This window comes from Cinclus cinclus, chromosome 5, assembly GCF_963662255.1.
Source record: "Cinclus cinclus chromosome 5, bCinCin1.1, whole genome shotgun sequence".
In the NCBI taxonomy this organism is placed as follows: Eukaryota; Metazoa; Chordata; class Aves; order Passeriformes; family Cinclidae; genus Cinclus; species Cinclus cinclus.
The window spans coordinates 60,804,565-60,828,598 of record NC_085050.1 but is presented as its reverse complement, the minus strand read 5'-3'; the positions used below and the strand labels follow the sequence as shown (position 1 = coordinate 60,828,598).

Below are 24,034 nucleotides of genomic sequence, written 5' to 3'. Positions count from 1 at the left end.
CACCGCTGCCCCGCCCATCAGGGACAGCCAGGCAGAACCGCGCAACCCCCCCCCCGGCTCGGGGAGGGTTGGTGTGTTCCACCCGCCCCCCCTCCCCCCGCCGCTGGCAGTGGGCTGTGCCGCGCTCCCGGAGCGGCTGGAGCTGAGGGGATGAACGTCGGGGGATGTGTGGGAACGGCAGCGATGCCGGCTAAAGGGGAGAGGCTGCTCTGACTGCGCTGCTCAGCGCAGCCCCTGCCCTCAAACGCCTCTCCCGGGAGCCGCCGTGCCCTGGGGAGCCGCTCCTCGCCGTGCCGGGAGAGGATTGCGACATAGTCGGGGCGTGGAGGCTCCAGCGGGCGCACCAGTAATGGGAAATAATACAAAATAGGTGTCAAACTTCAGCAGTTCGTTGAAGGTTTATTTTCGTGTTTCGGAAGTGCCGTGTAAAAGCTGCTCAGTTGCCAGCTCAGCCCGTCGCAGTCATTGGCAAACACAGGGCCTCAGGCGAGGAGCTGAGCTGGGGCCGCAGGCGGTAACTCCGCCAAATGCCCAAGGACCTGCAGCTCCAAATCCTTGCGAGGAGGCAGCTGTAGATTTTACTTTGAGGCGTCTCTAAAACGTGCTGGAAGAACCCCCATGAATGAAGAGGTACTAAGGAACAGGGTGTGTTGTTCCTGTGTAAAAGTTAAGAGCCATTAAGAGGAGGGGTCAGTTTCCCAAGCGGTACATGGGCTGTGAGCTCTGTGCGGCTGCTCCATCTCCAGAGCGCCCGCATTCTTCCCGCTTTTCAGCTTGAAGCTACTCGTGAAATAGTAGTAAAAACCAAATCTACAGAGTTCACTTTCACTATTAGAGCTTCTAATACTAGAAAAAGAGTACCAGCTACTGCCCAGAACTTGCAGATATCAACTGTACTAGCGGCGTTCCCTGCTGCTGGAAAGACTGATGTGAATTATTGTTGATGTCAATCATTATGTACATTCCGCTCTCATGAATTTAAAATTTATTTAAAGGAGAGTTATGTCGAAATATAATAAACTGGGAATATTCCTTACCACATGGAACCCTATAAAATTTACTGAATTAAAATGGCAAAGAAAACAGACTGTAATTGTGGCTGGAAAACTATGTGGTGTTTATTATTCATGAATTATGTTTTTATTCGCATGCCATTTGTTTCATAGGTTTCATCATTTTTTGTTCTTGCTTTGTGCTATGCAAGTGCAGCTGCATGGTAATAACCGTGCAGCTGCACTTGCCTGATCATAATTTCCCTGGGAGGTGGACGGTAAGGATTAAATTCAAATTCTCATACAGTGAAAAATCAGAGATTTCCCCTTAATTATAATGGTCTTACTGTCAGCTCTTTGATACCACATCCAACCTCAAACACCTGATTCAGGCCACTCTCCTCTCTGGTGCTTACTCACACCACCAACTTTTCCAGTGCATTTTTATTTCATTTTATTAAAACTTAATGAGAGTTAAAAACTCAATTTAATTTCATTTTTCCTTTCCATCATTATTTCTCTGTCAGAGGGTTGTCACCAGTTATAAGAAATGGATCTTTGTTACAGAAATGCTGCTACCACATTCTGATTACTTCCCTGTTTCTTTTGGGGATGATCATGGAAGAGAGTGACTGGGTTTGGATCTAGAAGCATCTGTAAGCAGTAGTTTGGGTGGTAACTTTTGATGCAGCTTCTTTGTGGTTTTGGTCACTGTGATTTGTGCATGTTAATTAGCTGGGGGCTTTTTAGCTACCTCCATAGCTTCCTTCAAACATCTACCATTCAGGTTATGGCATTCATGGAAATAAATTTGCTGCCATAATAATATGGGAACAAAATATGGTGGAAAAAGTTGCTGCTCAACCCCTCTACCATAAAACTTTTCAGATCTGACAAAGATTATAGGAACAAATCCCTCCCATACCCCATCACATATATGAAGATAGAAAACTGATATGGACCATGACCAGAGGTCCCTTCCAACTAAAAATTCTTTCACAAAGCATAAAAATACATTTATTTCTAGCAAATAGTATTAACTGAAGAGCATCTTCTCTTTTCTCCTTTACTTATTACATGTCCTCCTGTTGAGAAGTTAATAGATTTTTACTGAGAATTCCTTCTTTGCTGCTTTATTTACAGCACAGATTCCTGAACACAGATTCATTCAGATTTCCTGTGGAAATTATTCCAGAAAATGGGCAGTATTGTTGCTTAGGCTCTACCTGCTGTAACAGCCACTGTCAGTGCTCATTTAGGAAATTTTTGGGGACTGACAAAAACCCCTTCTGTTATCTCTTACCTTGCAACTACAGTTTTAAAACACATTGTACATATCCAGCTGAGAGTGCTGGAGCCTCTCCCTTCTTTCACTGGAGCTTCGCCCCTTCTCAGGAGAGAAGTTCTGAGACCTGCACAGCGTTACAGGGAATGATGGGTTCGCCTGTAGATGGGGCACAGGGACTGTTTCTGGGAAGCTTTTCCTCTCAGCCAAATTAAGATGTTAGCACTGGCAGTAGCACATCGAACGTGAGTCAGGCAGCAGAAGACTATGAACTAAAACATGGGGATCCTTTTAACTCATTTCTGATTTTTGAGCCTTTGGAAAAGACACATATTAGTTGCAGAAAATCTGTTTCTCTAATATTTAAACTCTTTAACCGTAAACAAAATACAAAAAATATATCAGGTGATAAAGTTTCCCTGGAACGACTGAAACTCATTCAAGAAGAGGAAAGAAATATGTGAACCCAAGTAGAGAAGGGTCACTGCCTTTCTTCTTTCATGGTATCAGGTTCTGCTGCAGATGTGTTCTTCCTGCTGATCATTACAGATGTTCAGCAGGCACGTGATGAGTGGAATGGGAATAGAATAGAATAGAATAGAATAGAATAGAATAGAATAGAATAGAATAGAATAGAATAGAAGTATTTCAGGTGGAAGGGACCTACAACAATCACCTCTTTGACAACTTCAGTGCTGACCAGAAGTTAAAGTATGTTATTAAAGGCCTTGTGCAGATGCCTCTGATGAGGTCTGGGGCATCAACCAGCTGACCAGGAATCCTATCCCAGTGTTTCACTCCTCTCTTGGTAAAGCAATGCTTCCTGATGTCCCGTCTAAACCTGCCCTGAGGCAGCTTTGAACCATTCCCAGCTGTCCTATCACTGGATGCCAGGGAGAATAAATCAGCGCCTCCCTTTCTACCTTCCCTCTTCAGGAAGCTTTAGAGATTAAGGGGTTCACCCTTCAGTCTCTGTTTCTCCAGAGTACACAATCATGGAGTTCTTAGGTGCTCCTCATAAAATATCCCCCCAAACCCCCTTTCACCAAAATTCAGCATATTTTGGTGCCTGTTAAGGATACAGCACTCCATTCACAAGCCCACTTCTTTAAGAGATACACATCACCACATCTTTCCTATGGCAAATATATGTTATGAATGTGACAATGCCAGAGAGTGAGAAATATGCTGAAAGGTTTTGCAGCTATGCAAAACTGTGAACTTACCTGGGAGAAGATATCTTGAAGATTTCCATGTGTGTATCCCCTACTTCACAACCCTTCCCATATGAAGTAATTTTAAAATCTAAGTGAGACTATTATAAAACATGACAGAGTTAAACAGCATTTGCTTTCCATTTTCTCTTAATTTTTGCTTCAACAGACAGTTCTCTGATTGTGCTGCATGCTTGACTGGCAAAGCCACTCATTAAAATGCTGTAATAGATTAATTTTTGATGAGTAAATATATAGTTTTATTGACTAGCCTAGTGCTTATTATGCACATATTACTAAGCTCATATTTCCTAGGTAAAGCTGCCCCTATGAAATTGAAGTTTTTTTCCCTATTGGCAAATGAAAACAAAAGAGCAAACTACACTACAGTTCATTGTACATTCTGCCTAAAATTGATTAAAATTATGCATATTCAGAAGCATGTTTTTACGTTAAAGATAGATGGAACCAATTGTAAAGTCTTCTGTGTTCTTGAATTATCTCAATATTATTAATTGGCACATAGTTCCAAATTCCTAACTTCATTCTTTGTTATTCCATATAGGGAAGGAAGAAAAGTGCATGCACTGAAGGATCCCACAAGAGTATTTATGCAGCTGTGACTGAAGTATAGTTTAAAAGTCATGGAATAGTGTGAGTACCCACTAGGATGTGCTGTTGGCCTAAAATTGAAGGTATTTAAGAAACTGAAATTTCAAAATTTTTAAGTGTGATGTAAATATAATCCTCATAGTATTCTCATCTGGAGATTTCAGAGAAATACAAAATGCAGGGTTTTGTAAGAAAAGGCATGGGGTGGTTGAATGATAGGCAAATTTTCCTATCGTGCAACTATCCTTAGCTGGCATACTTGAAGTGAGAATTTCCCAAAGGAGTGTCACAGCCATGACCATATTAAATGTATTCAGTAGCTAACACTGGAATTCTACAGCTGGAAATTTTTGTTGGAAGGTATGGTCTCTGTGCTAAGACCTCCTGTATCTATCATATGGGACAGAAATGTAACACCTTTACACACACACACACACACACACACACACACACACAAATGTTCTATAAAGAATTACTTGTAGTTTTGGTCTTTTTGCTTGTTGTAAATGTAAACATGTATCAAACAGTGTGGAGCTAAGATTTGTGGATTTAATCTGCTATATTGTATTACTGAGTGTAAAACAAAGTAAAATTATCAAGATGTAGAGTTCTGAAAACTGGTATGATGGAAATATTTGTTACATCATTGCTAGAGCTTGTGGTTTGTCATTTCAATACTGACATTTATCCATTTTGATACTTTAGCCTAGAAATGGTTTCCTATGTAAGAATTTTCCAGCACTTGCAGCTTTACAGTGGCCAACATACTCTTTAAGTTGTGTCTGTAGAAAATAGATTGATAAGATGTGCAAGAGAACTTAGGGAAGGATCTTTTTGAACTGTTCAAACCTAGAATGGGATATGAAGGTTTTGCTAGGTGACAGTCCTTTCATGCCAGCAAGAGTTTTTTCAGACACCCAGAATTTTAGAATTCCTTCAGCCACAAAGGGGAAAGAATCCTCCTATTAATTTTCTTCTGGATTTTCCATCTTAACAGAGCAGAAGCTTAAAATGTCAAGGATTCTGAAAATACTTCCGTGTCAGTGTAGTATAGACAGTGCTTCCAGTGGTAGTGATTAAGTGATCTAATAAGCCTTTTCTTTAATTTGAGTGATTGTCTAACTGATGCATCAGGCTGGCATAATATTAAATATAGTCTTTCCAGTCATTCCTTTCTAACTCCAGAAAAAAACAGAGTTTTACTAAAAGTAAGTTTTGGTCATGTTTTCTCAGTTCTTTAAAACCCATCAGTGTTGCTAATAGTCTGCTAGAACTGAAAAGCAGTGCTGCAAAGTTTCATGTATACTCTGAAAGATCCCCAGTCTACAACATAAACCACTTTAAAAGAAAAAGGCTTTGGTCAATTAAAATCTGTCAGCAGCACAACTCATCTTTCTGAAGAGCAAGATTTTTTTTCTCCTTCTGAGAGCCATGAACTAAGTTCTAGTCTGAGAGCCAGGAGTTCTTCCATTCTCATTCTGATAGTGACTGTGTTGTAGCCTATGGCAATTTATCACAATTTTTTGTGTATGTAAAATGCCCAGGGGCAATATGAAGATTACTTAATATTTATAAATCGTCCTGAAAATCAGTGTTATGCAGATATTATGATTATTTCTGAGCTGTGGATTCTACTCTGGGACAAAGCCCGGAAATAGATATAAACAACTGATGCTCAAGTCAGGTGGAATTTAGATGCCTTGGGTCAAAATTGCAGTCCTAAAAATGTTTACACACCTGACATGAAACCCTGGAGGTTCATTAGGTTGAGTGGAAGCACTGGCATTTTTTATGATGAGGTGCCTTTTGTACTCCAGCAGTACTCCTTCATGCTCTCAAATTCTCATAAGTCCTAATAGGACTGAGCAGCTTTGTCATTAACTCAGGCTAATACCCAGTAGGTGTCCAGAAATGAAGCATTCCTCTGCATGTCTCCCTGGAGAATTCAGTCCAGTAGGTGAACTCTGAAAATGTTGGCCCCACAGTGGAAAAATATTTCCCTTCAGGCTGTAGCTCTATGCTTAGTACAGACAGAAACATGGATGAGGTCCAGGTTCAATTCCCTTGTCTGTCTCAAAGGATCCAACCCCTCCTTTGGTCCATGCTTTAGTCAGCAGGCAGAAGATGTTTTGGAATGTAGAAAGGATTCCCTTCTCCTCTTCAATTCTACTTTCCAAAGAAAATGCTCACTATTCACTGTTGGTGTTTCAGTCTTCCACTTATGGCACTATTGGTAAAAAAGGGGAAATCTTGTGAAATTTTACAGAAAATAGAGAAATATTCAGTTCTGGAGAAGTACAAAAATAGTTGTAAGAACTGGGACTAGAACCTGGTGCTCTTCAGTGAGTGCCTGCCTGTATTAGTCTGCTCTCTGTACCACATGATGACTTTGTGGGTGCATCAAATGCAAAAAATGTCCTCCACGCTCTGTATAAATACCCTAACCTCTGGATTTAATTATGCAGATGAAAATCAGATGGTGTGGTACTTGGCTGTGCAGTGCTTTGTCTTCTTCCAGATCTGTCCCAGGTATGGCCATAGGGATCTGTCAAATACAGAAGGACCAGACTCTTCCTCCTTTTCTCTCTTGCCTTGTTTCTCTGTTTCTCTCCAGGCTTGTGGTCAGTCCTTAAAATGAACAGACAAGAAACCTAGTCTGAGCCCAACCTTTTCCTCCAGAAGTCAAAGGGAAAACTTGTGAAGTTCATTAAATTAGGATAGGGCTCCAAGTATTAATGGAAGATTTTTTTGGAGGAGTGTCCTATATAGTACACATTACCTGAAACTCTCGCACTTCTGCTCTGATTTCTCAAAACTGCTATTCTCATCAAGTCAATTCCTGCCTCAATACTTTAAAACAACTTAATTAAAAAGCAATTTTATAGTAATTTAAACTCAAATGCTTTGAGATGTTGTCTGTTAAGTGACTGAAAAGACAGCTAAAAAGGAGGATAAGGAAAATAAATAGGCTTTTCTTTCCAGAATACATGCATGCTTGTGCTTTTATCCTTGCAAGTATATGTTCAGCAAACATATATGTAACAGCTTGTGTCTATGACTAGGCAGTCATTGTGGCACAAAATTGTGAAGACAGAGTTTTCACTTGTTGAGAAATGTTGGTATAAAGAAACACAAAGATTTGGAGATGTAAATGGACTTTAATCCCTGTCAATATGCAAACAGTGATGTGACTGACGAAAGTCGTCACACGAAATACATTTCTAAATATCTACAGATAGATATATAACTATTCGTGGAAAAAAACCCAGTTTTTCAAGAATCAGTAAAGACCATAAACCCAAATATTTTCATTCTAAACCAGCATTTTTATTTAAACATGATAATTTTAGAGGATTTTTTTCTGCTCTGCAGCCTAGAAAAATCCATGAAACAGACTCAAACCCCCTGAACTGGGCCCCTGGAAAAAGACAAAAAAAAAAAAAAAAAAAAAAGGAGCTTTTCCATATTTCAAAGTGGCTTTTTAGGCCTCTTGAGTCTTTCTGGCACATCATTCTCAGACCCTTATGGACTGGGATGCTGCCAAACAGCTTTTTTCCCACAAAACTTTAATAAACTTTGAGTGCTGGACAGAAGAGTAGTGCAATTCCCAAAGAGAGATTTCACTACAGGATTCCAAAATGTGTGCAATATAGAAGCTAGCCTCTGAATGAACCCAGAACTTTTCCTTAGATTTCTTACAAATACAAGAAATGCAGTTCTGTGTCTTACACTGGTTTAGCATTTTGCTTTTCTCTTACCACCAATGTGATTCCTAGCACTGTTTTATAAATTAGATGTGCTTATTCTAATGCAAGAATACTTTGATTTTGCCAGACATGAAGCCATACTTATATTTATCTACAACCACATGAAAATACTTCCAACTGCAAAGTGTTTAGACACAGAAGAACAAATTTACAGGAGGTGACAAAGAAAGAACTACAGCAAAAAATTCCCATTAGTCACCTCAGGCTCCTAGTCAGTGCTACAGCTGCTATTCCAGTTGTGGGCAGGAACACTGAACCTGATTGTTTCAGTTAATTTATAGAGTGTTTATGCATCAATACACATCAATCATTTATGCAGCAGGGGATTATTATCACGAGCTTGGTCCTGTTTTCTGAGCCAGCATTCCCAGGTGCATGTGAGCACTCCTGTGGATTTGGCTGGAAGTTGCTTTCACATAATTCAGAAAAAAAAAATTAAGTCAAATGGTTAGTTTTGAAAGACACTCTGACAATATCCAAAATAAGACATTAATTCACCTTTTCATTTACTGGTCCTTACCCTGCTTACTCAGCCTAAGCTTCCACTGACCTTCAAGAATACAGTTTAGCTTGCAAACCAGCAGTTAATTCCATCTCAGTGAGCTTTGCTAGAGTGAAGAGAACATAATTACTTAGCTCCAAAAGATAAATTCATGGAGGAATACCCATCATTTACCCAAAATGTACTGATTCTTACCTCAGTTTAGTGAAGGACTGGGCACTCTACTAGGGAAGTCTTGTACCCTTATAGTGTCCTTACATCCTTCCCTAGGTGCCTGCTTTGGATCCTCGTGGATGACAGGAAGGTCTGACCCAGAATAACCGCTTTAGGTTTTTAGATCGTTTTCGTCAGTAGCACAGAGATAGTTCATACATGTACAAAACAGAGCTGGTCAGGAGTGTGTTAATTTTACATGGAGAGTTTTAAACTAATCTATTTTCATAGCATTTTTTTTTCCCTGTATGATTTCTTAAACAAAATTACTTTTACTGTTGAAGGGCCTCTCAAGGAACGGGCTTGTTCACTCCCTAAAATCTGTATGCTACCAAAAATGAATGTTTTAAATCAGTTGTGCAGTCTGAATGCAATTACTTCACATATAATCACAATACAGTCACAAATTAAATTCTTACCTTGTAATGCTTAATACCTCCATGGATTAATCCCAACCTGCACTTTTCTTTCTTGATGCCATATTTCAATTGCAAACAAATAATTTACTTGGTGATCACAGTTACCTGGAGGTCTGTTTCCATGATTCCATCTTCCCATTAGAGAATAGCTTCTGATTACCTTCTTTAGATGCATTCTTATCCTTTTTCACAAATTGATGCCATTTATCTTCTGTCTATATTTATTTTTTTAGGCTTTAATCTGTTCCATGATGTTATTATAAAATTAAATCGATTTACTTACTTGTTTATAGCAAATCCTTTATCTTCTAAATCCCTTTGGGTTTCTTTTTAAGTAATACTTCTGAAAAGTGTCAGGCTGATTGTCCTAAAACATAAATTCTCTGGCTATTCTGGATCATGAACAACAGAGAAAGAGCTGTAAACTCATTGCTTTATTAATACACTTCAAATTTGACTTGAAAGGGTTTTTTTCTAAGCAGTGTTTATATTAGTGAAATTTGTTATGCAGCAGTCTTGCCACTCCACCTGTAAAAACTAATGGTTTAGGTTTGGGTTTTCTTTTTTTTTTTTTTTTGTAATAATTTAGTTTTGGGACAAGAAGCTAGTTTGTGTTAGATTCCTCTTAAAGGATTCATTTTTTTAACTGGAGTCCAGAAGAGGTTTTGTGTTCTGGACCTTTGTTCCTTTTTCCTTTCTTAAAATTCGTAACATGAATCATGACTGCCAAAGCTACGCTTGATCTTTTCCTAAATTAATTAATTTGGATACCTGTAACCATGAATTGCAGTTGCATGTCATAATGTTTGCTGTGCTGCTGAGCAAAGTTTATACTTTCTAGGTCAAGCTTTTTGTCTGAGTTGTGGGATTAAAAATACTGAGACTAGATTAAAATTACTTTGGCTGTATCACTTTCTGTCTGTAGTTTGACAGTTCTGAAACAAATCCATTGCAAATTAGACATCAAAATCTTCTATACTATGTGTATCTAAAAGTTTAAAATGCTGTGTATTACTCTTAGTTTAGTGTAAAGGCTGCATAAAATCTTTTTTTCCTTGATGTGAAACAGAAGCATTCGTCTTTTTATCGATTCTGATTCTGAAGAAGCTTTGAGAGAACAGTTGTGGAAAATTGATAGAAAGCCATTCCTAAAGATGGAAAACTCATTTCAATACAATCTTTAATTGGTTTTCCCTTGATAATTTTTCACCATTTCAAATAATCACCTGCCCTAAAACTGTCATATTTTGATCACTTTATCATCAGAAACTACCTGAACAATTCAAAGTACGTTCGCATAGGAACTTTTATTATAGGGCAGTAATACTTAATGCCAGTTTTCGGCATGGATAACACTAAAATTGCAAGAAGTGGAAGCAGTCAAGAGTTGAGCCTAAGTTAATTCATCCTGCTTATTGGCAACAATAAGTCAACATTAAGAAAGGATCTCAGAGAGAAGGACAAGATAACAAAAAAGATTTCAAGGGAAAGCTGTAAGTACCAAGTCATAGAAACTGGAATTTTCAACTTCCAGTTTCTTTAACTTGTGCATTACTTAGAAAAGGTTTCTCTTAACTTTGAATATGTAGAGTTCTCAGGATTCTGTAGAGTTTGCATAAGGAAAATCAGTTAGCAGTGAAAATTTCTTCCAAGTCACTGCTCATTGTCAAACTTGTAGGACTCAACATTATAAAGTTGCATTTTTAGGGTTCCATGAAATTGTTATACAGCCTATGTTGCCATGGGCTTGTAGAGCATAGTTTTGGAAAAAAAATTAAAGTATTTATACAACAGGCAGTTAAAGCAGCATTTGGAACAGATTTTCAGCTCCCTGGTGAGCTCAAAATTGTTCTTGAATTGTATTGTTTGTTTATTTGGGTTGGTCGCTCCTTTCCATTTTCCATCTTGGCACCCACTGTAACAAATTGTTGCTAACACGTCTGGAACTGTTAGCCAGTTCTGTGGGTAGCATGGCAAGTCAAAGTAGCCTCACTTGAACTAAGACACAAGCAGTATGTTAAATGATTTATCTGTGTTCAGTTTTGAGACTCAACATGGAAAAAAGTAATCTGCTATTACCAAGTGGATCTTTATAAGAAGTGTGTCATGTTGGCTTTGTTAGAAAGCACTCCTTTTCTTGTGACATCTAATTATTTTTCATGTATAATGCATTTTCCATATTATTTTACTTGATTGTTTGATTTGCATACAGAGCAATCCTTATGAAATCTCATCCCCTTGGGAAAAAACCTGCAAAGTGGGAAGGGCTGTTCATGAGAGTTCTCATACTGTGTTTAGTTAGAGCAAACTGTGTTTTCCCAATGTCTAGAAAATACATTCCTAAAACAGCTAAATATGTAATCAGCTATAGGACATGAAATTTTCTGAAAGTAGGCAGATTCCAGAGGCCTGCATATTGGGAGAATTATAAGGGTTTTCAGTTTGACTCAGGAGGATAAGCTCCCACTGAGATATTTTTGTTCATATGGAATGCTTCAGGAATACAGCATGCTACATCCCCTGCAGTAATAAATATCGATCCATGATTCCTCTGACATAAGATCTCTACATTTTTGAGACATGTGTGATCATGCTATAGTATGTCCACATTGATTTCAGTGTAGGCCAGAATTGGTTCTGTAAAACTGCTCCACATAATTGCATCAGGCATGTCAGGGATACATAGTGTGAGGATATTCCAGCCAATGGTACTTTGCCAATATTTGTCTAAACAGGGAGGACACAGCAATAAGGACATTGACACAGATTATTGCATTGATATCTGTGCAATAACTGGTTTAAGTGAGAGTCACATCTTGGAGGAAGGACAGGATCAGGACAATACTCTGGATTTTCAGAATATCAGCATTCTACAATGAGGATTGCTCCTTGCAAATAGACAATATTCCTTTTCTTCTATTCTGTCTCCGTTGGTGGAGTTGTGTGAGGGGAGAACATTGTTTCCTCTGACTTCATTTATTAAGCTGATTTTATGGGAAACAAAGTGTGCCAAGGCTTCTTCCCCAAAGTGAGCATATGGGGGTGATAATTTCATAATCATTCATCCAAACCCCACAGAATCTTTTACTTCTCTCCTACTTATCTGCAGTGTGCTTAGTCACGTAGCCACAGTTACCATTCCAATGGGCTCCATCACACATTCTGACTGAAATCCCAGTCCTACTGAAGTCAGTAGGTTCAGCACTTTATCCCAAGTTACTACTTGAAACTTGACATTACTTTATTGTCTAGTTTCAATTTTGATTGAGGTCTTATACTGCTAAAGTAAATGGAAGAGAGTGTTTGTTTGGAGGGGGGTATATTAATAATGCACTTTATATGGAAGAAAAAACACTGTTTAAGGTTCTGCCAAGCATATTCTCAAATGATATGTATATACATATATATGCAAATATATACCAACAGTCATAAAAAGGAACTAGTTCAACATTGGATTCCTTGATTTTGGAGTAAATAATTGGTATTGCTGTTGTTGCAGTTCATTTGTGGTACAGGAAAGCCAGAACATGCATGATATTACAAAAAATGTTAATCAAAGATTTTTTGCAGTGCAAGAAAGCAAACTCAGTAAGCATCTCCCTTTCTTCACAATTATCTCTGAGTATGAGATGTGTCTTGAAACTAATAATTTAGAGAAACATTGCAGGGAAATCAAAGAATCTTGCATTGAAGAGTTATGTCTTCCTAATCCCCAGAATTTACATGTATTTTATATAATGGAGCATGAAAATGTATTACCCTTACAGAATTTTATTCCAGCTCATGAAAAGTGGAATTTCTCAGTATTCTTGTAAACACCTGCTCTTTCTTGAATTAGCAAAAGTGGTATGGTTTCTTCCTTATCTATTAAAAAAAGATCAATGTATTTCCCACTAGTAGTACTGAACTGTAGTCATTTGTCCTAAGAGTACTCTCTTAATTTTCTGTTTAAAACTTGACTGTAACAATCTTTTACTTTTCTGGTAGTGTGGTTTAATGGGGCTTCTGTATTGGAACATGCTGTGTATCTGGAGATGAATGCTTTATTACTTCTGTGTAGATATTGGAAAGAAAGCTAGTCCAAATATATACTTTATTCAGAGGCAATACCAAAGAGACCACTGTACAACAATTGTAGAGGGGAAAATACAAAAAAACCCCTTGAGACACAGATGGTTCACTAAATTTGAAGTGTGACTACAGGATGGCACAGTGATGTAATAATGGATTTCTAATTTTCCCCTCTATTTAAAACATGTAGCAGGAGGTGTGTTCCCTTAGAGAGCTTGGAAGTGCTTCTCATTAATTGTTCTGGCTGCTTGATTCAGTAACTTCTCAATCTTTTTGCTCCCGAGGACTAAGTCTGTGAGATTGAAGTAAAGGTGCATCTTATTCTGAGATCCACCAAAGCATTGATTTCAGAGCATTTGGCAGACACTCAGTTACTCTCAGAAATGTGGGCAGAGTGCTGCTGAAGTTCAGATTGGTTTTCTTCTTACCAGTTGTAACACTTACTCTGTTGAGCTTTATTATTGTAATAATAAGCTACTGTAACTAATAGGACTGCAAGGCTGTGACTCAAGTGACAGCTCAGTTCAGAAGCAGTGGTGCTTGTACAGGGGAAAAACTGGTTCTAGATGAGATTGCAAAGGTCAATTAATTTAGTCTTCCTTGAGACAAACTGGAGATGACCTACATTTTTTAATTTAGCTGATATCTTCCTTTCCCACACTTGGATTAATGATGAGCTGTGTTTCTTTTTGAGCCACGTTTAAAACATGCCTGGGTTTGGTGTCTTTTTTTTTTTTCTATGCAACTTGAGAGCTGTTGCTGGTCTGTAAACTTTTTATGTGTCTTCTTTTACTCTAATGTTGGAGAATTGCCTTTATTTAGTCTTTGAAAGAGTGAAGAGTGTAAACTAGGAATACTTTGCTGAACCAATACTTTGCAGCACTGATCGTGTGGAAGAAACTTTGCAAGGCAATATTAGCATTCAGTCCTGGTGTTTCTTCTAATGAAAATGCGTGCTTTGCCTCAGGGACATTTGAGCAGGCATCTGTTCATACAAATGCAGCAGAATTTGAATTTGTACCGTGTCTTCTCACACACTGAAACCCATAAGGCTTCACAGAATCAAATTACATAGTAACAAGATTGCAGTAAATATGTAAATTATGAAAAAGAGGCAGGAAAATAAAAAGAAGCAGCAAATAATTCCACAAGCAAGGGAACTTACAAATACTGGCTTCCAAGAATTTGTGGGTTGTGGTTTGATTCTCAGATGTCTTACAAGTTAGATGCTTTGATCAAGGCTTTTTCTGCATCTGTAATGTTTATAACATCTTTCTATCGAGGAATTTATTATTATGCACAAACTACACTTCAGAAATTTTCTGCATAGAGCGCGATTAGAATTTTGTTCTTCTTGCCATCCCTCAGTTCTGGTGAAATTCTCTGTAGCTTCATAATGATGATAACTCTGTTCTGTAAAATTTATTGAAATTGGACAGGGGGTTGATAGTTGGTTTGGAAGGATGGAGGGACAGACAGGTAAACACCTGAAACTGACTGTATTAAAAGAAAAAATAAACATATTCATATGAGATATGAGCATAGCATAAGTATCTTTTCTCAGAACCAAGCTAATGGTCTTATCAGGTGAGATGATTAACTATGTAAGTACTTTTTTTAATGCACAGGAGCTGGCTAGGTCAGGTTTGAATCACAGAATTTCATATATGAATAAATAAATACAGGCATAGATATAAGTGGAAACCCGTGTATGCTGTCTCCTTGAAGAAAACAAATAGAAAATATACCAAAGAGGAAATATTTAGTGAGATAGTTTGGAAAAAATGCATATTGAAAACAAGGAGAACAGCTGTATTCTAAAACTAAGTTACAAAGTTAGACTGGCAGTGAAAATTTTACACTGAGTGGTCTGACAAAAATTGGGAATTCTGAAGTCCACAAAAAAGATAAATGTGACAGTTACGTGGATTTTGATTATGAAAAACAGACAAAAAGTTTATGAAGTTAATCTGAAGCTTGTGGAATAGACCCTGTTATCTGTAGAAAAAAGCTAGCCTTGGTTCAGTTGAGATGAATGCACACAGCAGGATTGAAAACATCTATAAAATAAGGAGAGAATGCAAGGATACTTATGAAAAGCTGTATTGATGTAAAAGAGAAAGCAGCTTCTGTATGAGGCCACAATTGTGGAATACTTTTGTTGGTTCTTTTTGAAAGACAGCTTTTTTTCAGAATTAGGGGTAGGTACTGTACCAGGAGGAATATTTACCATTCTCAGTGGCAAGAGGAAGAGAAAATTTAAAAAGTACCTTGGGAATTTTTTCAAAAGCATTTCCGCCCCTCATTGCAGCTGCCACATCACAAACACCCTTTGTTCATACAATTGGTTTGTGAGTGGGAGCAGCAGCCACCGGTAAAAATACAAAATAGCAAACATGGCAAAAACCAGTATGAGACCTCCCAGGACCTCACTTGTCAATGGTATTTAAACTCTCTCTGTCCTTCCACAGGCTGGAGAAATGGAATGAGGCTCACCAGTTAGTTTTTGCAGGCTCTGATTCCCTGAGTAAGCTCACAAAAACAGTTCTAAAGGATTCTAAAAAGTACCTCTCACTTCTGTTAGATAATTGACCCTCTTCTTTTCGTTAGTTAAAAAGTTTTGTATTTTTTAATGCTGCTGCTGAGGTCAGTCAGCATTATGAGGAGTTGGAAGACAGTTTTTTTCCATGTAGGCTGAACTGGTTTAAAGGATGTTTTGTGTGTGCATGTTCATGTATCTGTGCCACATAATAGAGCCAGCTCTTGGGTTGAAGGCAATATATGTTGAAAATGCCAGTGCTGGAAGGAAACATTTTAAATTTTCATGACTCATGGTTTGCATCAGTACTTGTAAAGCATAAAAGTGACCCATTTCACAGTCTAAAACTATTGCAGGTAGATGGGGCTTTTTTGTAGAAGTTAAGAACACTAAACCAATCTAGATTGTCTCCATTGCTCACTGTCATTAGTAGACAGGTAGAAATATTGTCTCTGAGCAATCACATTATAGGTTTAGAGGTGCATGAAATTTTTTGGTTCATCTAGCCATCAGGTAAATAGCAATAAACAGGAACGTACACAAAGCTTTCTCCCACCTTGAAATAAAGAAGGAACAATTTACAACTTAAATCCATTCCTCATGTATTTTTCTGTTTACCTTTATCATCTCCTCGATACAGCAGCAGGGAAGATTTCAGGATGTAAAGAGACTCAGTAACTCAGTCTTCTCAAAGGAGAGCATTGTCACTCATTTACTATGATTTCTGATACAGTTTGAGGATGAAATGTTGTAAATGAAATTCAGCCAAGTCTCATTCTATACCATGCTCTTAGGCACTACCACAGAGCACTGTCAGAAGACTGTATTTAGGTTTATAACATATGAACATAGATTTGTATGTATTTATACACGCATATATGTCACAGAAACAAAAGCACACAAAAATACACAAACCAATTTAAGGAACCTTTTTTAAAATATACTTCAGAAGATTTGTGTGAATGTAAACATTGGGGAAACTTGTGCAGCAGAAGTCACTGTAGGCACTAGCATTTTGACCTCTTAAATAAAAAATTATGCAGGATTATATCTTTCACTGGAAATGAAATGCATGTTTGAAAATTTGTGGAATTTTAGTTACTGCTTCTTAGCCTAGCACAAAAGATGCTATAAATTGCCTAACAGATCTGTGCATGAGACATATTATATATGACACCACACTACTGAGTTCCACTAGTTAGTGAAAGGCTACCTATTAAAAGTTTTTATAGGCAAACCAGGAATCTGTTGCTATGTACCCTTAATGGATGGAAATAATAAGGAAATCATAAGTTTACATATATGCAAGCAATAGTTTCTATATATTGTTAATAGCATTTGTATGGTTAACAATGCTGATAACCTATTAAACCCCATTAAAATCTCTGAGTGTTGTGTAAGACAGAGAATTTTGTAAGAACTAAGGCACAAATATCCTTCTGCACATCCAACTGTTATGGAGTTCCACATTTCTACATTCACTCTGACTATAACCTCATGTTCACAATGTGAAAACAGAGTGCATAGCTGCTCTGATAATAACCATATTCTCAGAATGCTGTGGACAGCTTTAATAATGTTCCACTGACCCTCATTTCAACTTAGATTTAATGCAGCTATAGTCTAAATAGATTAAAAGGTTCATATAGTTTAAGAATTAACGTCAGCTTAATAAAACACATTGTAAGGTGCCCATCTGTGAGCATCTTCCATTCTTCTTGCTGATACAGATTATGTTTATTCTGTACAGAGCAATAGAATAAATAACACAGTATAATACTGTATTATTAATATCTCTCTTTTTTGGTATTAATCTGTGCTTAAGTGCCAAATGTCAATGCTGTTTAAATGGTCTCTTCCTATATTTGTATACTGAAGTGCTACAAATGTGAACTGCCCAGCTAATGTCCTGATCCCTTGTAACATAAGTAAGTAAAATGCTGGTGTGGACCAAAACATTTTCAAACATAAACCTGAAAAACAGCAACAACAACAACATGCAAAAACAAACTGGGGCGTGGACTTTATCCACCACAGAAATAGAACTTAAAAGACAAATGGGCAGGGAGCAAATATAGTCACAGACAGATTCCATTTTGATATCTTCTGAAAAGTTCCAGAGTGATTAGTTCTAGGTGACAGTCATTCTACCATTCTACCAGTCACAGACACTGGACAGTTCCTGCCTGCTTCAGAACAGCAAAACCACCTGTGTAGTTCAAGACAGTTTTTTTTGTTTCATAATCACATCAATATCCTTTTCAGAGGCAGAATTACCATCCAGTGGATCTCAGTTCACAGAACATCACAGTTACACTCACTCCATCAACTCAGTCACCTCTAGAATTAGGTACAATGGTGCACATGTCTGAATTCGTTATGGAACAGTCACTGGGCTTCCTGTTGTAATAGCTTTGTCGTGACTTTTCCTGTTTCATTCTGAAACGTGTGAGAGTCCTTAATTTTCAGTTTATGCTGTCTTTATGGCTGCTTCGGTCTGTATTGTGATTGTTTAGTTCTTGGTTTTTCCATTGAATGCTTGTTCCATTCATGGGCACTGAAGTCACCAAACTCTTAGACTGGGAGCAGCAACAGCAAAGACATGACTGAAAATGAATAATAAGTAAATAAATAAATAAACAAAAGTTAGGACGAATCTCTCAGTTCTGTGCAGATTGCCAGCCTTATTTTTCATTCAGCAATGACAGATAATTCTAGCTGAAGGGAGTCCTAGCAATATTCATGTAAATTTTTATCCTAGTACATAAATGATTCTTGAGATTGAACATCACAAATGCAGCAAATTAGGCCCAGCCTGTGCCTCTTATTTGCAAAAAAACTTTCACAGTATGAAAAGGGAAACTTCTCTGGCTAAGATAAACAGATTGAGAACTGTCAGAATTCAATACATGTTTTTAGGTGCTGGGTTGATTGTTTTTTCCTCCTCTTTATCATTGTACTTGACAAACTTAAGGATCAGCATGCTACTTAGCATGGAAGAGAAAAGAAGAAAAATTCTCCAGCCCATGACTTAGGTCTCTTCTCACATCTTAGAAAAAGACAAAATTGTTTCAGAAAAGGTTCAGTGAACATACTGAGGTGTAACACCTTGCACAGTTAGGGATAGAAGCTGACTTCTTACTTATCATGTGAAAATGCTCTCTTAAAATAGTAAATCTGAGCACAAACAGGTATTCCCTAAGTCTAATAATTCTTTACATTTTTCTGAGTAGTTTAGATTCTGCCTATTCTCAGACTTAAAGTTTAGTGGTACAGTCCTGTCATCCTTTGTTTTTCATTGCAGATAAAGCTATTTCAGTCTTCCATTTTATGACCTTCTTTACTCTCATTGTTTTTGCTTCCTGTATTGCCTTTAATCACAGGGACTTGCACAGACACACTGTCACAAGGAAATTATTTTAGCCTTAAAATATATTTGCATGTATAGGAACTGGAAAATTCAGGTAGAAGACATAATGCATATTTGATTGCCAAAGTCAACTGAGGTGCCTGATTTGGTATTCAAGCCTGAAAATTTTAGTCATTAATGAGATTGTTTAATGCAGGCAGCTTGGTGTCATCGAGAGTGGAAAACTGTAATCAAACAAATTCTATTGCATATGCATGTCACGTGCAGATAAATAGCATTTACAAGAGCATGTCTCTCTCTGTTTACATGTATGAGGACTATGTCAAACTTATTTATTGGTTTAGTATTTCAGATAAAGTGGATAGTTTCACTTTCAACTTGGTACATGTGCTATGTGAACTGCTAGCTGCTAAACCAGACAATTTATATTATTTCATTCCTTTGCATGCCTCTTCTCCCAGCTGTTAAAAGCAGGTAGCAGCCAAGTGGTTCAGTACAGTTAGTTAACTGGACATAAAATCTTATCAAGAGAAGCTTACCTGGAAACAGTTTTTAAACTTCTTGCTCACAAAATACAGAGCTATGGGGTTTATACAAGAGTTCATGGTTGCCAGGTTGATGCTGATGTAATCCAAGGGCAGCAAGAAACTAGGCAAAAAGGAAGAAAAACATTTAAACAGTTCATATGCTACAGGAGCATCTGTGTTCCTTGTGATTACACAAGGTCACACAAACTAATTCTCTCTTACCTAACTCCCTGAATCTAATCTTGTACAGTTCTATAATAACCTGTCTCACAGATGTTCAAAAACTCCAGAGCAAAATTATTGAAATGATGACAGATAACATTTGTTGAGATTATGCTACCCCATTAAAATTTAAACCTCTGCAAATGGGTACAGCTTAAAATTAATAAACACCACAGTTGCATTGCACAGTGACATTCCTCATAGAAATTCTAAGCATGCAGCATTCTATTTCTTCAGTACAAACTGTTTGCATAGAAAATCAAGTACCTGAGCAGTTCACATCTGCTGGGGTCTTTTTCATTGTATACCATTTTCTTCAAAATCCGGCTTAGATGGAGAGGGAACCAGCAAAGAGCAAAAATCACGACTAAACAGAAAACTGTCTTGGCAACTTCTCGGCGCTAGATAAAGGAGATAAGAGTATATACTGAGTGCCCAATTCATACTAGCAGCTGATTGTAGTTTGTAATGTTGGCAGCAAAGTTAGTAATGTAGATAAATGATGAAAGGATTCCCACAGTGAAGCTTCCACACTACCTGATGTACTACTCTTTTTTTATAGGGTTTGTCATGTTCTTGGTCCTGGCTGTCCTCAACAGAACCTGCTAATCACGGAGGCTGGAGCAGCTAGGCACACAGGTATTGGTATTGCTAGACTATTGTAGGATTCTCTCGGACATACTGTTCTATAAAGGGATACTGCCCAGTATCTTGATTTTGCTATGTGATCCTTACCATGAGATCTTGACGTTCTCAAGTAAACAGTTCCTCTACAAACATTTTAGAAATGTCAGTATTACAGCTTAATCTTGTAATACTTAAGAAATAATTGCACTTTGATGGATATTTTATGTGGCTCTAGAGAGTTACAGATGTTTTAGTAGATTTTTGACAATGCATACCAGCTGTTTGATAGGCATGAGTTTGATAAAGAGAAGCATAAGAAGGGGTAAGGATACCACTGCAATGTAACAGTGACAAGCACTGCAAGGCTCTGTCATGAAAGAACTTGGAGTCAAATGAGTGATTACAATCTTGTTAGGCTTTGAATATGACTGTTAGTTTCCTTTTTCATAATAGCAGCTTTTATCAAAACATGAAAAGAATTGTTATTAGACATTAATATGGATAAGGATACAAAGAAGGAAGGAAGAAAATAAGGAAGTGGGAAAAGGTGAGAGTTAAAAAGGCAAGCATTTGTAAATTGTGACATAAAGTCATCCTGCAGCAGCTGGTCTGAGAAGCTTGGTGGGCACTGCATTTTAAGATGGGAAAAGGTGGATTCCTTCACCTAGTACATACCATTCTAGTTCTAGTGGGTGGAGTAGCCTGTGTGTGGCCCTAGGACACACTGTGTTGAAGGCCCAGGGACTGATGAGGGAAAAAGGTGGAGAATGTGCACAATGGGAGAATTTTCCAGTCAGTCCTGATCTGGAATGAACCAGCAGAGGAGGAACCTCTGTGAGAGCTCACTCTGATGCAGAGAGGAGTGCTTTAGGGATTCACATCTGTGAACGTGGAAGTTAAAAGAGTGGAATTTGAAGGGCTGATGTGAACACAGGGGAAAAGCTCCAGATTGTTTCTAAAATTTCATTTAAGCATTAAAAATCAGCCAGTGCTGCCAAACCAGCAAAGAGACCTGATAGACTTTGTTCCGTGATCGTTTGTTTGTTCTCTTCTCCTGTTGCTCTTTTCAAAGCAGCTACAGCACTAGTACTGCAACAGTGCAATAACCCTGAGAAACAAAACCCACTCTTTTCTAAACTGGGTTATTCTACAATTGCTTTTCATATGAAACTGCGGTTACATATCAAAGAGTGCCAAAAGGAGGGAGGATCCATGGAGTCATATCTTTATACAGAAAAAGAGACATTTTTTGGCAAATCTTTGTAGTTAAATTTCAAAGCATGTAGCCAGTAGTGATTTGAGGTTAGAGAGAAGGAGGGCACAACTGTCAAAATAAGAAAAGAAGGAAAAGGGTTGTTTTCCTGAGCATACTGTCTTCAGTGCCTCCTTATACTATGATTTAGTCTTTTGTTCCAGGTTTAAATGAATGCCTTATCATAAATAACCCACATCCTCACTTTCTACTTCTGTAGTTTACTGTATTCAAGTACGCTTTGAAATATTTCTAATGTAACCTGTAGAGAGAACAACTTTTTCAAGGATTGGTGTTTCTAATATATTTACCTGCTTCAGGTGTTCACTGAGAGCAATTCTCAAGTTGCTGTTTCTTCTGTTTAACATTTCACAAGTCATTAGAGTATAAAAAATGGCAGTACATGCCAGTGGCATGCAGAAATAGAAACCAAACAGCCACCAATCCTTTGCATCTTTGTAAAACTGTAGATAAGGAAAAGAAAAGAGCAGATATTTTCTTATGATTCAATGCAAAATACCACAGAAAGGTCTTGGAAGATCATGACAGTTGGTACACTGGTATCTCTTTGCTTATTATTGATCTCTTTTTGACCAACATCAAAAGAGGAATTGTGACAGTGTAAACATTTACAAATAGTTCGCCTGTATCTTTGTTGCAATATGTCTTGGGTTGTACTTTCTGAACATTTATATTCATTAATGAAAACTGGAATACAGATGCATGAAAAAAGACATGCCAAAATGTAGACAGTGTCAGTCCGAGATAACGAATCTTACTAAAAGCCTGTCTCAGGAAATGCCATTTACCTCTACAGCTTCTGTCCTGATGCCAAAAAAGGAAAATTCAAAATGTCTTGTAAGTTTAATCACCTTTTGTTATCAGTGAAAAGGTTGGCAGTTGGTTTGCTTATGTACCGGGCAGATAGGAGCCACTTCATAAGTGTTTGTCTGATATGTGCAAAGCTTAGGGATGGCTTCCAGTGGTACAGTTACTTTTAACCCCTTGTCTGCCATTTCCACAATTTGCTTTTTTGACAGGACACTGAGGTATTGATAGAATAGAAGTACTTTGCTCTGTGTATTTTTAAGTATTAGCTGTGACTTAAGCAGTGCTGTAGTTTATGTATTGTGGGAAATACTACATTTGAGAAAACATTTAAAATAGTTCTTCTCTGTAGAGGATCATGTTTTCAGACTTCAGAAAATATTGTATCTTGGTTTTTAACTTTCATGCTCAGCCAAAAGTATGCACTGAAATATGGCATTTCAAATACTTCCTGTGTCTAGGTTATTAGTATAAAAGGGTTGTGTCACTCTTTCCTCCAGCTTGTTTGTTCCTCGAGGATGTGCTTTTGTAACATCACAGTTCCCACACCCAATGTCAAAATTCCTATGCCTAAGGATTTTATGAATCCTGTTTGAAAAAGTCAAACTTTTGACATCGTGTTTACATTTAAAACCAAACAGCACTAGACTTGTGCTAAAAAGATGAAAAAAAGTTGACACAATTGATATACTGGTGTTTAATAATGTTACCTTAAAAATCTACTTCAGTTACATTAGAAAGTTGATTTACTAAGAAAAGGGGAATGCTTCTGATTTTTTCCCTCAGCCCCAGCACAGCTGCATGCAGAATTTGCTAGTTTAGATTATGCTGCTGGTTTCTAGGCCACAATCTGACCTCACTCTGGTATACTGTGTTGTGTTGATTAACTTGTTTCCTCCTCCTCATTAGCCTCCTCCCTGAGGAGGGGCTACAGTCTCCTGCATAGCTGCACTTTCCTTGGGGGCAGAATTTCCCCCTTTGGGAGCAGAGCTTTTGCCAGCAGAAAAACCAGAAAACAATTTGCCAGCAGAAAAACCGGAAAACAATATGCCTCGTATTTAGGAGTTTGTACTGAGGGCAAATGCAATTACTGCTCCTTTTGCAGAGAAAAGGATTACAAATACATGGAGACAATTATCTTTTCCACAGCAAATTCCTCCAAGTCAGGCTGGAATCACATTGGCTGGGCAGCACAACAAAACGTGTGCTATGTGAATCCATGCCATGTTTACAAGGAAAACTTGGTGTCCTATCAGTGTTCCAGCCTCCATGAGCATTGCCTGTTGGTCAAGAAAACACACGAAAGGTCTGTGTCACAGCCCTGACCAATACATCACTTCTGGATGAGGAGCTGACCTTGTGGAGTTATAAAACCTACTCTGAAATGTCTGTAAATGATTAATTGAGGAATCTGAGTTTCACGAAGCTTACATCAAAGCACAAAAATGGGTTGATTGAAGAGAAGTAGACATTCTTTTGTTTGTCTTGAAAGCCCACATGGAACTGGTTTTCTACAGGAAATGTGCATTTTAAACAAGTTTCCTAGTGCACTTGGCCTCTTGGGAATCATGGTCGAGCATGAATCTTTTAAATC

The 24,034-nt window shown here is 37.8% G+C and overlaps 1 protein-coding gene across 2 annotated transcripts in view; it reads right to left on the bottom strand.

Moving 5' to 3' along the window:
• Window positions 1-18,079: 18,079 nt before the first annotated feature.
• The window catches only part of EDNRA (endothelin receptor type A), a 28,019-nt gene continuing 22,064 nt past the window's right edge, over window positions 18,080-24,034 (bottom strand). For both annotated transcript variants that reach the window (XM_062493876.1, XM_062493878.1), the window contains 4 exons: window positions 21,924-22,076; window positions 20,001-20,134; window positions 19,524-19,632; window positions 18,080-18,220 (listed from right to left, as the gene is read on the bottom strand). In XM_062493876.1, the coding sequence (XP_062349860.1) occupies window positions 18,080-18,220; window positions 19,524-19,632; window positions 20,001-20,134; window positions 21,924-22,076 (537 nt within the window). The remainder of the gene's footprint in view (window positions 18,221-19,523; window positions 19,633-20,000; window positions 20,135-21,923; window positions 22,077-24,034) is intronic.